Source organism: Gallus gallus, chromosome W (assembly GCF_016699485.2).
Source record: "Gallus gallus isolate bGalGal1 chromosome W, bGalGal1.mat.broiler.GRCg7b, whole genome shotgun sequence".
Lineage (NCBI taxonomy): Eukaryota > Metazoa > Chordata > Aves > Galliformes > Phasianidae > Gallus > Gallus gallus.
Genome location: NC_052571.1, coordinates 5,442,549 through 5,454,793, shown reverse-complemented (window position 1 = coordinate 5,454,793; position 12,245 = coordinate 5,442,549). Strand labels below are relative to the sequence as shown.

The window sequence follows — 12,245 nt, the reverse complement described above, 5'->3', positions numbered from 1 at the left end:
TTTGTTACCATGTGACAGATGGCAGCAGAGGGGCAGTCTGACAAAATGGCGTCTGACATGGAAGTGGGTATGAAGCAAAGGTGTGTAACTGAATTCCTCCATGTGGAAAAAATGGCACCACTGACATTCACTGATGCTTGCTGAATGACTATGGAGATCAAACAGTGGATGTGAGCACAGTGAGGGGTGGGTGGTATATTCCAGCAGTGGCCTCAGCAGCGTGGAATAAAGTCACGTTCTGGATGGCCATGCAGATTTGTACAAGCACGGCATGCAGGCTCTTGTTCATTGTTGGCAGAAATTCATAGCTAATAGTGTTGACTACATTGAAAAGTACTGTTTTGTAGTTGAGAATTTGTTCTAATGAACAGTGTTGTGCTCTTTGTAGCTGTTGCACTTTTTACGGAAATAAATGAGGCAGTACTTTCAGAGCAAACTACGTATATACATATATTTTTAATTTCTCAAAACAGAATTCAACTGATGTTGTTGCTCCATTATTTCCTCCCCTACTGTCACAGTAAAAAAGTTTTTACCACTGTCATTAACTTCTTAATATGATCACTGGGAGTGTATTGCAAAAAAGACAATGGCAAACTAAAAAATGTGATATTTATAAACAGAACGTGTTTGATTCAAAAATATGAACAATGAAAATTGATTCTCCACTTGCCAGTTTTTTTTGTCCTTTTTTTTTTAGTGGAGCTTTTATTTTTAAGCACCTATTTATGATTTTCAAATATTTGAATGAATACATCTCTATCCAACTCAATCCAGCTGGCATAGGATCTCACCTGTTTGAGGATTCTGGCTATAGACCCTTGATCCATTTTGCTAGTGACTGCATCTTTCCTCAGTCTTGCAGCTACAGTTCCAAGATAGTCAAGTGACGCAACTCTTAAAGCCATTTCTGTTGATTTGTTACTGAATTGATGAACCTAAGAAAAGCAGAACACATTTTTTTTTTTTTTTAATATATGTATTTATGCAGCTGAGATTCATAGAATCATAGAATGGTTTGGGTTGGAAGGAGCCTTAATGATCATCTACTTCCAACCTCCCTACCATAGGCAGGGTTGCCACCCAATAGATCAGGCAGCCCAGGGCCCCACCCAACCTGGCCTTGAATGCTTCCAGGGATGGGGCATCCACAGCTTCTCTGAGAAACCTGTTCCAGTGTCTCACCATCTTCACAATAAACAATTTCTTCCTTATATCTAAACTACACCTACCCTTTTTTAGTTTAAAAACTATTACCTCTTGTCCTGTCACTACACTCCTTGATAAAGAATTTCTTCCTATCTTTTCTATAGGCCCCCTTTAAATACTGGAACGCCATTATAAGACTTTCCCAGAGACTTCTCTAGGCTAAATAACCCTAACTTTCTCAGTCTCTCTTCATTCTTCTCACAAGACACTGACCTTATGAAAATTCCACCTAACTTCTACACTCAAGAAAAGTATGCCATTTACTATTACACCACAGATGCACCCCTTATTTTGTATTATTGTTTTTACTTTATTGAATCTCTCTCTACAAATATGCCGCCTGCTTGGGTGTTCTTTTAAATATCTACTTTCATAAAATATCTAGATATATAGCAGAGGAGATAATCTTTGCAATAGCATAGATCTTAATCACCATAATACATCTTCCTCATTTCACCAGGAACAAGACCATAAAATATTTTTTCAAGAAACAGCTTAAATTATAGTGTTAATTACATTAAAATATTGAAAAAACAACTCTCTTATGTTAGCAAAAATATTCACATTCTGTAACTTTTCATTATTTGTAAGTAAATGTAATATTATTGGTATAAGCTACTTAATGGTATTCATGTTCTGTGCTAAATTAATAGTCCAGAGAAGATCTTTAATGAGAGTAATTACAGCTATTTTACTTTAATCCAAGTAAATATCTGCACTTACAAGATGGTACAGAATACCATTATTTTTAATGTGGAAAATATAAAATCATTTGAGTTGGAAGGGACTCTTAAAATGTCATCTAGTCCCAGTCCCGTGCAATGAACAGAGACATCCACAGCTAGACCAGGTGCTCAGAGCCCTGCCCAGTCTGGCCTTGGGTGTCTCCAGGGGTGGGGCAGCCACCACATCTCCAAGCAACCTGTGCCAGTGCCTCACCACCCTTACTGTAAAAAATTTCTTCCTTATATGCAATCTCAGTCTTCTCTCTTTTAGTTTGAGACCATTTCCCTTGTCCTATCACAACAGACTCTGCTAAAGAGTCTGTCTCCTTTCCTGTAGCCCCCCTTTAGATACTGAAAGATTGTTCTCAGGTCTCCCTGGAGTCTTCTCTTCTCCAGGCTGCACAGCCCCAGCTCTCTCAGTCTGTCCTCATAGGAGAGATGTTCCATCCCTTGGATCACTTTTGTGGCCCTCCCTTGTTGGTTGGCTTTCTGGGCTGCGAGGGCACATTGCTGGCTCATGTCCAACTTGCCATCCACCAGTACCCTCAGGTCTTTTTCAGCAGGGCTGTGCTCCATCCATTTGTAGTAGAAGTAGGAATACTGTTTCTCATGGAAGTCTATGACCTTTCCCAAGTTGTGAATCAACGATCTTCTGACCTAAATTTTATCAACTATACATTACAGAATAGGGATATACACAACAAAATCCTTAAAAGATGCATGTGTTTATCAATTATCAGAAAGCATTATTATAATAGCTGAAACTTAAATAAAGAAGACTTCATAATTAAAAACAAGAATCCCTTACCAATAGCCTTCCTAATAAGCTAAGCAGCAATTCTGCAGCTGGCCATTCTGGTTTATTGACTGTGGAAAGAAGATCTTGAATGAAGTTCTCAAACAGTGGCCTATAATCTTCTTCCCCTTGTTTACTACCACACCTGTTTAGAAGAAAATGCATTATGGAAGCAAATTTAGGAACCATTTAAAGCTTTTCTTCTGATGTTAATAAATAAATAAATAGTATGCTTAACCAGAAAAAAAAAACCCAACAAGTTTTACGTGATTAAAAAAAGCACGCGAAAACCAAAACAAATTAGAAAAAAAATATCAACCAACCAAAAACAAAACTCAAACCTGGAGTATTAAGAGAAAAATAATTTTATCAAGTTAAGGCCATTAAGGACAAATCATTCAAACCTTTATCACTAATTTTCACTGCAAGGAAGGCAGCTAATCCAAGATAATAATTTTTTTTTCCCCTAAACTTTTTCATTTATTGTTTTGAATTGAAGTCTGAATGAAGAGGATGGACAAGGTAGTATTCAGTAGGTATATTCAGTATTCAGAGTGGTGTATTCAGTAGGTATTGAGCGTAGACTCTAAGCTTGGACTGACTTATTTCAGAGTGATAAGACATCTCAGTTATATTCTTCAAGATTAAAATCAGAATGTAAAATTCAAAAGAACATATCTGATAGTGTTTCACTTATATGCGACATTCCTACCTTCTTTAATGATACAAGAAGCACACAGAGAGATGACTAGATCTCTAAACAGTCTCTCAGCTTAACAGTAGAAATTAACAAGATAAAAACTGCAGAACTTTTTCTAAAAATTCTTAGCTTTATTATTCAAGTATATTTTATTTTTTTTCTCCTATCCAGCTACTGACATTCCTAACTTTAGCTAATGAAAGTGATTTTAGGTTTTCTTTAGTCATCCTTATGACTGAATGAATCTGGTTTCACCACTCAAATATTTATTCAGCCTCCTCTTTCATGCTTCAGATGAGTAGCACCTGATAAAATAATCCTAGATAAACTATCAGACATATTCTTAAATGTATAAAGTACTCTCCGTAGAACTTCTGTGCCATAGTTTTGTTCAGAGAAAAAAAAAAATACTATCTCTGACTCTCTCAGGGATCTAATAAAATACATTGTTAAAAGTAACTTTACTAGTAGGTATTTAGCATTGTGAAGTAATTAGTTTTGTCTCAAGGTATGGCATATTTTATTCAGACCTGGCTTCATCAATACACTAAAGAATGTAAAAGTACTTACTTCTTAAGGAAAATAGAAAGGAAGTTTTGTGCTGTTCTCATGGCTGTTTCATATGAATTAGTAATAAGCACATCTTGATCCACCTAAAGATAAGATTTATTAGTCTAATATTTTAGCATACACAGAAATATGATTTCCAGATCAGCATTTCTCATGCATCAAATAATTACAGCAGACAAAGTTAAGTCATCTGCTTACTAGAGCACCATCATAAAACATTATACCCACAAGCACACAGTCATTCCCGTACAAAAAATTAAAATATTATGGGTATTTAACAAAAAAAAATTTCCTTACTTTTTTATTCGATTCCTCCTCTGAATTAGAATCTTTTTCTGCTGATGGTAAGTGCACAACACACTGAATAAGCTGCAGAACTAGTGCTGTTACCATCTGAATATACATAGGCTCTCCATCAGTATCACTACTATTTAACCTGTTAACATGAAAAGGATAGCATTAACACTAAAATAAAACAATTATTTTTGGTCTTAAATAATTTTAAGATTTCTAAAAACTTTACCACAGCTAGAAATCTGTTCTAGATATTGTAGTCATTTGCTCCTCTCTTATGAAGTGAAAGATTGGGTCTAACAAAAACAGTATTATTCTTGGTAGGAGAGATGAACTGAAACATCCCACAGATGATTATCAGAATATCTGTGAAATCTTAGCAGCTGAAAATCTACAGAAAATCTTCTTGTATCAAATTTTCTTTAACATGTTCCCTTCATGACTGTAGCCATAGAAATGCCCTTTAACATAACAGAGCTAGAATTCTATAGATAAATAGTGTAGTCACTATGAACTTGAGATAGTGACTTCCTTCTGGCAAAGATCCTAATTCAAAGGGAGTATCTAGCAGTTATGGTCCTATGCCTACCACATTCCTATTTGCTAGATGTCTTTGATGACTATAATCAAAACAACATGAAATACTAAGCATAAGCAATCATGTTAACATTAGGGTCACTGAATTTTACTTAAAAGTTTCAGTGCATTTATTTTACTGTGTATTTCCTGTTTATCCACCCTAGATTGGTTAACCTATTTCATTGACAATTTATCTATCTCCAGGGGAAAGCTGTATACAAGCAAGGAACTAAATCAGTGCCAACAACAACGATAAATGTTTTAGAATCACCTAATGTGCGGAATGTCAATTTTAACTGAAATCCACTTCAGGTCAGATTATCTCTCAGACTCAACCTGAACCCATTACTTAGAAGATGGTCTGAAGTCCAGCTGAAGCACTTAAAACACAAAGTGAACTGAGTGGTTCCTAAACAAAACGCATTCAAAGTAGTAGTAGTTTGGTTTCCTTTCCCAGAAAGAATGCTCTGAGTATGTCTTCAAAGAATTCCACCCTGAATTCTCCTATTCAGTTTTAACAATGAATTACCTAACTCCATATAAATGGAATAAAAAAATTTTGCAACAAAAATCCCTTTGAATGCACACTAGCATTATACTCAATTTACATCCCTAGTGAGAAGGCTAACAAGACTAAATATTTCAATTATTTTTGTAAGCAAGTACAATGGCATAATAAACAGTGACTATTAGAAGATAAATTTGTCAGAAAATTCTGCTCTTGCTGTAGAAATTTTGAAATACCAACATTTTTTGAAGTTGCAATTTTTCTTAAGAAATGTTAATACTGAAATCTAAAATCCTAAATGTACAAAACTGTAAATGTTTCTATCTACAAGATAGCAATCTATGTCCAAAATTACCTGAAGTTTCTTAAACTCCTCTTGCTAGTTGGTAGCCTTGCAAGGGAAGTGAAAATTTCTTCCAGTATTAGCTGTCTATGTTTTTCGTACCTGGAGAAGACCTATTTAACAGTCATAGGATTGTTAAAAATTTGTTACATAAAATATTAATTGATAAATTTATTGTTAAAACGATATATAGTACCAAACACTTCACATGGCACTAAACAAATACCTTTTTGTTAATGCATTATTTTGTTTTTATTTCAAAGCATTTCTTTATAAAATACATTAAGAAATTCAAATATTTTTAAAATCTTTAACAACACAAATGTGTAATAGCTCTTAAAAATACCATATAATTTAAAGTTTTCTGTCAATGGTAGAAATAAACTGTATAAGAAAGTCAAATAGTGAAATATTAAGCTTTCAGACTCCAGTATATATAGCAAAACTATGCTAGCATAAATTAACATGAACACATACACAATGTTAGAACATGCGTGATAAACTAATTTTACTTAATATCTTAGTCTTCAATATTTGCCAGACATGCAATATTCTTACAATTTATGGGGTCAAAGTTGTAGAGTTTGCTTATCTTTTTGTTTAGGCAGAATTCCTTTTATAATTATTGGAGCATATCATTCTTAAAAAGACAGAAAACTTCCACTTGAACAAACACATATGTTGCACTGAATTTTTCCTGAAATAATCTTTTATTTGCTCCATTAATTTTTCTTCCAAGGAGAAAAACTTACTCTATTATAAAAGTACTCTGATGTTCTATAGCTTATTCCATTGCATGCATTCAAACCTTAAAGGAAATTAGGAAAATCATATTGCTAGGATTTCTTACACAACAAAGGACAGGTAAGAAAAAGGGGTTTGTGTTTACACTGTAAACCACATAACCATAATTCAGGAAGTTCCTTGCATAAGTAGGCTAATTCTTCCTATAGAAGAAGAAAATAGGAAATAGGAGCAACTCAGGCAGATTTAATACAGTTCCTAGATTATGATACCAAACTGTAAAAACATTAAATGAAATCAGTTCTGAGCTCTAATTGTCTACCATCAAAAATACAGCCTATATAAATGTTCTAATAACTCTCAGATGTACAGGAACATGAAATTGCAAATTAAAAAATTACTTACTGCAGTCACTAATTTGATGGCACATAACTGTAGTTCACTAACATTTTCTACAAAGAAAGGCGTTATTCCCATAGATGATACCTATGAATGGAAAAAACTATTCTAAGTATATCTGACAGACAAACTGATATTCATGCAATTTTACAAGCAGGTTATTCATTAAATGGATAGTTATTCAACAACACGTTACTTCATATTATTTGCAAATTGAATACAATCAGGTTAAACTTTTCTTACATGTACAATAAAAGTCACTAAAGATTTGAACATGAAATGTTATCTTCCTGTTCTCTTCTGCAGGAAAAAACACATACTACACTACAGACTAGTCAGTCTAATGTTAGCTATCAAAAAGTTTGTACTGATTTCATATTTTATGTTATTGACATAATCACACCTTACAGTCTCTTTGGGAAAAGAAAAGAAACAAACAAACAAAAAAACCCACAACACTCTCAAGACAGGAATTCTTCTGATAAAAATTACCTGAAGAATAGTTGTATCAGTAAGAAGCTGTATCTCTAGCAACTCTGACAAACTGCTGACAATGTCACAAACTTTATTATACAACATCACTATAACTCTTTGTTTGTGGGTGGAACACTTAGCACGTTTTGCTTTTGAACTCAAAACACCACCTAGAAAATAAAAAATATTTTCATTAATTTTTTCAATGTTTCAGTTGCATCACATAATAGAAAGATGACTGTTTTCTCAAAAAATGTCCCACAAACAATTCTACATGCAGCTTTTACAGGGAAAAAAAAAGTATTTAGTATTATCAGCTCAAAAGCAAGAATTTCACAACATTAATTTTTCATAATTCTTCCGAAATCTGAATCCAAGATTTTTTAAACAGTTCTTGACGTTGGACACTCACATCTGAAGATATCACAGAATCCCAGAATCATAGGGGTTGGAAGGGACCTCAAGAGATCAAGTCCAACTCCCCTGCTAAAGCAGGTACCCTACAATAGGTCGCACAGGTAGGCATCCAGAAGGGTCTTGAATATCTCCATAGAAGGAGACTCCACAACCTCTCTGGGTAACCTGTTCCACTGCTCTGTCAACCTTACCGTATAGAAGTTCTTCTGCATGTTAGTATGGAACTTCCTATAAGTTTTAGGCCATTACTCCTTGTCTTATCACTACACAGCACCAAGAAGAGTTTAGCCTCATCCATTTGCATCCCACCTCCCTTTAGATATTTATACACATTTATCAGATCCCTGATGTATGTATATGACCACAAAACACTAAATGCAAAATAATTTTCACCAATATAAGCCATTATACAAACAGATCATGACTGTTATACATATAATAGCTGTACACAGAAGACAAACTTCAGACAAACTTTTATATACTTTGGTCTAAATGATTATATTGAAACTACAGTTATTTTAGTATACCTAAACATTAATATGACTAAGTTATTCAGAGGACACATTTAATTCATTGTTACCTTATTCTACATTTCATCATTCTCAATATAACAAAAAGCATTAATTCAGATACTGTATTTGATATGAAAGAACTATCAGTATAAAAGTTGCATATAAAAATCTTCAGGGAAGTCATATCACTTGCATCATCATACAATATATTAAAATACTAATTTTAAAAGGGGAAACAATATAATGTAAAAAAATTTTTTAAATCTCCTATAATACTAACCACCATGAGGATCCACTCTATATACAGGGTCATACTGAGGATAGAGAGTGTTCTGCAAATGAAATTTTGTGTACTGAATAACTCTTTCAATTACATCCTCAATATATACAGCTTTAGGCATGTTTGGTGATGTCATAATATTGATAGCAGTAAGACAAGCATCAGCAGATTTTGTCACTCTCTCCATAATAAGATCTCTCCATAATCTCTCTTCATCTTCAGTGTCATTGTTCTGTAACAGGCAAGAAAAATGGGACAGTGTAAACAAAAAGTCAAATTTTTATCCTAACCAAGTACAATATAATGATGACATTTTAGTATACTTGCATACAAGAACATTCCTTTATGATACAAAAACAGCTTTAATGATTTACTAATGTTTGATTTACTAGCAACATGTTTGCAGTATGTCTCCCTAAGCTGCAAGTCTTTTATTTCTCACTGTATTGTTGTGGTAAAACACAAAGAAGCTTTCTATATATCATTGGGAAGCACTATGAAGACTGCTACATTCTGCTACATTGAGGTCCAACAAGACCAAATGCCGGGTCCTGCACTTTGGCCACACCAACCCCAGGCAACGCTACAGGCTTGGGGCAGAGTGGCTGGAAGACTGCGTAGAGGAAACGGATCTGGGGGTATTGGTCAATGCTCAGCTGAACATGAGTCAGCAGTGAGCCCAGGTGTCCAAGAAGGCCAATGGCATCCTGGCTTTTATCAGAAGTAGTGTTGCCAGCAGGAGCAGGGAGGTAACTGTCCCTCTGTACTCAGCACTGGTGAGGCCGCACCTCGAATACTGTGTACAGTGTTGGGCCCCTCACTGCAAGAAAGTCATTGAGGCCCTGGAGCATGTTCCAAGAAGGGCAACAAAGCTGGTGAGGGGTCTGGAGCACAGGCCTTATGAGGAGCAGCTGAAGGAGCTGGGATTGTTCAGTCTGGAGAAGAGGAGGCTCAGGGGAGACCTTATTGCTCTCTATAACTACCTGAAGGGAAGTTGTAGTTAGCTGGGGGTTGGCCTCTGCTCTCGTGTAACTAGTGATAGGACTAGAGGGAATGGACTCAAGTTGCACCAGGGGAAATTCAGGTTGGATGTTAGGAAATACTACTTCTCTGAAAGAGTGGTCATGGGCTGCCCAGGGAGGTGGTGGAGTCACTGACTCTGGAGGTGTTCAAGGAACGTTTGGATGTTGTGTTGAAGGACATGGTTTAATGAGAACTATTGATGATGGGTGGATGGTTGGACTGGGTGATCCTGTGGGTCTTTTCCAACCTTGGTGATTCTATGATTCTCTTATTCTTTACTTAAGACTGATGTACCTTAAGAAAAACTGAACTCATTCATCTAGTGTTTTCCTTAGTTGTCTATGCACACAATTTGCTGCTTTGACCAGTCTAACTTTCACCACTAGAGGGAATTCTCACACAATAAGACTGTTACAAGTCACATGAAATTCAAAAGAATAAGACCTTCTCCACAGCCTCATCTACTATCAATGGGGTAAAATTGTCTTATAAAATACATCCATTTAGTTTTAGCATGCGGTACAGAATTTCTATTCTTCTATGTTTGAACAAGTTATAAAAACAAACTGGAGTAATCATGAACACCCAGCATTACTGAAATATTTTTTATAACATTACCATTAGCAAAACCAGGGAGAATTTCCAATAACGTTTCCAGTACAAGATATAGCCATACTTAATGACTACAAAGAAAAAGAATCTTTCCTGCCTGTATGACAGCACAGTTTAATACCATTGGTTTTCTTTGTAAAAATAAGGAGATGGTGAAATACTAATGTCCAACTTTATCAACTTTTTTCCTTTAGGGTAAGACAATCTAAAAGTACTGAAGCGCATTACAAATACAATTGTAGTGGTTTTGTTATCAGTATTCCACATCATAACACCATGTAGTGCACTGGGAGTTAAAGAGTTAATACGCCAGTTCTGTGGATTGTCAATATTTCCGGAGTACCTTTCACAGAAGGGAACTACATCTCCCAGAAGATGACTTCACTGTTCTGTTTTCCATTCAAAAGAAAAGATAAAACTGCTTGTGAGTCACAAGATTACCCCTTTTTTTTACTGCTCTTCTCTGTGGTGTGTGCTTCCTAGCTGTCTCACCTTCAGCATTAGAGCAAGGCATTTGGTTTTGGACACTCTCATTTTATTTGATTTACTAGCTTCAATTCCAATTATATTGTGTTATCTTGCATTCCGCTATCATATTTAGTAAATTAGTTTTCTCCCTTAGCTCACTGCTGCAGTTTTGTTTTTAGGCCCATCTACCTACCCCCTTCCCTTCTCAGGGCACAGGTCCATGGTTTCCCCCACCCCATTTAGTCACAGAACCAGGCTGGAACTGTTGACAATGGTGTGTGTGTGTGTATATATATATATATATATATAAAAATTAAAATAATAATTAAAAATAATAATCAATAGACACCTGCAAATCCCTGTAAATCTTTTGCATGGAATAACTAAGTCATATGTTCCTTGCACAAAGGAGGCTTAAAAAAACCCACAAACAAGTAGTTTTAAATCCTAATTTCTTGCTCGTTAATTTTGTGAATAAAAACTATCTGCAAGTGCATTTTGCCTTTTAATAATATCCTGATGTGGAGGTAGGATTATCTTCACTGCACTGTAAAATACCATAAGTTTACTGCATAGTATCTGGGTGTCCAGCCTTATGGCTTGCCTAGGTTGCATCAAGTGAAGAGGAATTGCCTTTGGCCACATATAAAATATATAATATTTTATATTTACTATCCCTATCACAACTATAAAACCAGGCTTAAACAAGAATATTTTGGAATTAGAAATAATTTTGAAATATATACTTTTTCCTTGTACTTTACTATTATCTGTTTTAGTTTTTATCATAAAACATAAAGTGGCCACTAAATACACAATTCAGCAAATGCTCAAATATTTAGAAAAAGTGAATAAATGTAGTAATAATGTGCATCCTCTGTAAACTCGCCTTTAACATGGTTGGATTAGCAAACTGACACATGCTTCTTTAGGCAATTATTACTTGTATATTGCCCCCAAGTGGTCAGAATAGCAGAAACACTAAGCAAATACATATCACCCAAGCTTATTAAAAACATTGTAAATTATTTTATACTTTTTGTGAGCTTTTTGAAATGTTAAAAATTACAAAATTTGTCAGCACTGAATGAGCATTCTGGATATTTCTTCCACAGAAATTTAACTTATTAATTATTTTACAAAATATTACAAGCCCAAGTTTAATAGTTATATAAGAAAACTTATGCCTGCTTAATAACAACAACATGAGTCTTCATAGGCATGCACATGGTAATCATTGTTACGCCAAGTGGCACAAGTGCATGTAACATGTAATATACATGGGTTTTGATTCAACTGAGTGTGTGTGGCAGGCACAAGAGGTAGAGTTAGCACCTGCACTACACCCCCTCCTCTACAGCGTTCTGTTGTCACCTAAGCAGTTCACATTCAAGCTATGCGCAATCAACTCATGAAAAATATCACTAAAAATAACATAGTAATGTTAAGAGTTTACGATTTTGTGGGGTCCCATTACTAGCTGTAAAGGGCTACATGCGGCTCACAGGCTGTGGGTTGGACATGCCTGCCTTACTAGAAGGTTTCTTTGTCATAATGATCTGAATTACATTCAATATATTTTAAGAAAAATC

At 35.0% G+C, this 12,245-nt stretch overlaps 1 protein-coding gene and 1 pseudogene across 6 annotated transcripts in view; one reads left to right on the top strand and one right to left on the bottom strand.

The window, feature by feature from the left end:
- Window positions 1-12,245, bottom strand: part of LOC427025 (Nipped-B homolog-like) — a 159,034-nt gene that overhangs the window by 27,545 nt on the left and 119,244 nt on the right. For all 6 annotated transcript variants that reach the window (XM_046905108.1, XM_040655189.2, XM_025144549.3 and 3 more), the window contains 8 exons: window positions 8,551-8,782; window positions 7,360-7,511; window positions 6,874-6,954; window positions 5,737-5,837; window positions 4,298-4,436; window positions 4,001-4,083; window positions 2,743-2,875; window positions 795-938 (listed from right to left, as the gene is read on the bottom strand). In XM_046905108.1, the coding sequence (XP_046761064.1) occupies window positions 795-938; window positions 2,743-2,875; window positions 4,001-4,083; window positions 4,298-4,436; window positions 5,737-5,837; window positions 6,874-6,954; window positions 7,360-7,511; window positions 8,551-8,782 (1,065 nt within the window). The remainder of the gene's footprint in view (window positions 1-794; window positions 939-2,742; window positions 2,876-4,000; window positions 4,084-4,297; window positions 4,437-5,736; window positions 5,838-6,873; window positions 6,955-7,359; window positions 7,512-8,550; window positions 8,783-12,245) is intronic.
- WPG (WPG pseudogene) lies at window positions 4,775-5,363 on the top strand (annotated as a pseudogene).